A 1354-nucleotide genomic window follows, 5' to 3' on the forward strand; every position below is an offset into this window, starting at 1 on the left:
GTATGGCCAAGAGGCCACCGTCTCCTTTGTGGCTCTTCTCTCCCTTCCCTTCAATGGTTGAAGAGCCTCGGAATCAAGTTTATGTCTCTTTCTCACACGACACCATCTCCCTGCATGACCACCTCTGTTTCTGGCTTTACCTGCTCGATGTGGACCTCAGCCATGGTGTTTCTTGTCAAATGCCAGCTCACCTCCCCCTGACACTGGACATACGTGCCTCTATGTATATGTCTGCCAGTGATCTGTATGGGGTCCAGAGCTTTTCTGTGTACTTCTTGTGTGCTTCAACCTCTTCATTCTAGCAGCAGGTGAGAGAAGTCACTTCCTTTCCTTCTTCATTAAAACACTAAGTAGGAGGATTGTTTTTAGATTCCATCCCTACAGCAACCATATTTATATATCCCTACAAGCAAAGATGTATACATCAGGATCTGTATTTATTATGTCCTGTAGCCTAAGGTCAACATGCAAGTTGTCTTAGAGAAAGTCAGTTGTTATTTCCAGTGTTAATGCGGTATGATGGTAAATGCATTCTGCTGTCCAATTTCCAACGGAGTTACACAATCAGACCTGGTGTGCCTCTTAGAAAACCCTTTTGTCCTTAAAGTTCCATAAAGAATAAAATGATAAACTGATTACATATTATAAATATATTTTATTATATTCTGCTATGTAAAGGTGCACATCATGTTATATGAAAAACCCGAATCTTATAAATATTTACATAAATAAATATTTAAACAGATAAATGGACACGAGCAAGGTCATCTGTAAGCGACTACTGCTTGTAGAGTTGACATGTTCTGAAAACTCTTTTCAAGTTGACTGTGTTTATGTCTTCGGGACAGCAGAAATGAGAGTCTCTGACACGGCAGAACTCCGGAATGTGTGATGTTATTAGTCAGAGGGAATCATTGCCATGTTGAGAGGTGTCTCACTTCTTTCTCCTTAGTCTTTCTTGCAAGGCTGTTGATGCATACAAGGGTTTCATGATCTCTGCTCGGACCATCTCCCAGGCACAAGGGCTGTATTGTTTCTCTCGCAGATAGAGGGAGATTCTCTGGAAGTAGTTCCTCAGGATGGAGTCCCCATTCACCAGGGGTGTCTCTCCCACCCCCGCCTCCTGCAGGGGACAGGCTTCCAGGTGTCCCAGCTGCTCAGAAAGTCCTGAGCACAATTCCTCCAGGAAGGTCGTGTTCCAAGGAGCAGGTGAGGCCTCTGTGCAGAAGAGGTGGAAGGTCTTCTGGCTCGTCACATGGATGAAAGAGAGGGCTTGAGCCTTCTGCAGCTGCTTGCCACCGAACACCTCCTGGGGGAAGCCAAAGTCATTTGTGTAGTTGTCACAGGAGCTAGC

At 44.8% G+C, this 1354-nt stretch overlaps 1 protein-coding gene across 1 annotated transcript in view; it reads right to left on the reverse strand.

Annotated features, from left to right (window-relative positions):
* Nucleotides 1-934: 934 nt before the first annotated feature.
* Nucleotides 935-1354, reverse strand: part of LOC111159856 (interferon alpha-1/2-like) — a 684-nt gene continuing 264 nt past the window's right edge. Inside the window, exon 2 of the mRNA XM_022522506.1 lies at nt 935-1306. Coding sequence (XP_022378214.1) covers nt 935-1306 — 372 coding nt within the window. The remainder of the gene's footprint in view (nt 1307-1354) is intronic.

This window comes from Enhydra lutris, unplaced genomic scaffold, assembly GCF_002288905.1.
Source record: "Enhydra lutris kenyoni isolate GAN:26980312 unplaced genomic scaffold, ASM228890v2 scaffoldscaffold70, whole genome shotgun sequence".
In the NCBI taxonomy this organism is placed as follows: domain Eukaryota; kingdom Metazoa; phylum Chordata; class Mammalia; order Carnivora; family Mustelidae; genus Enhydra; species Enhydra lutris.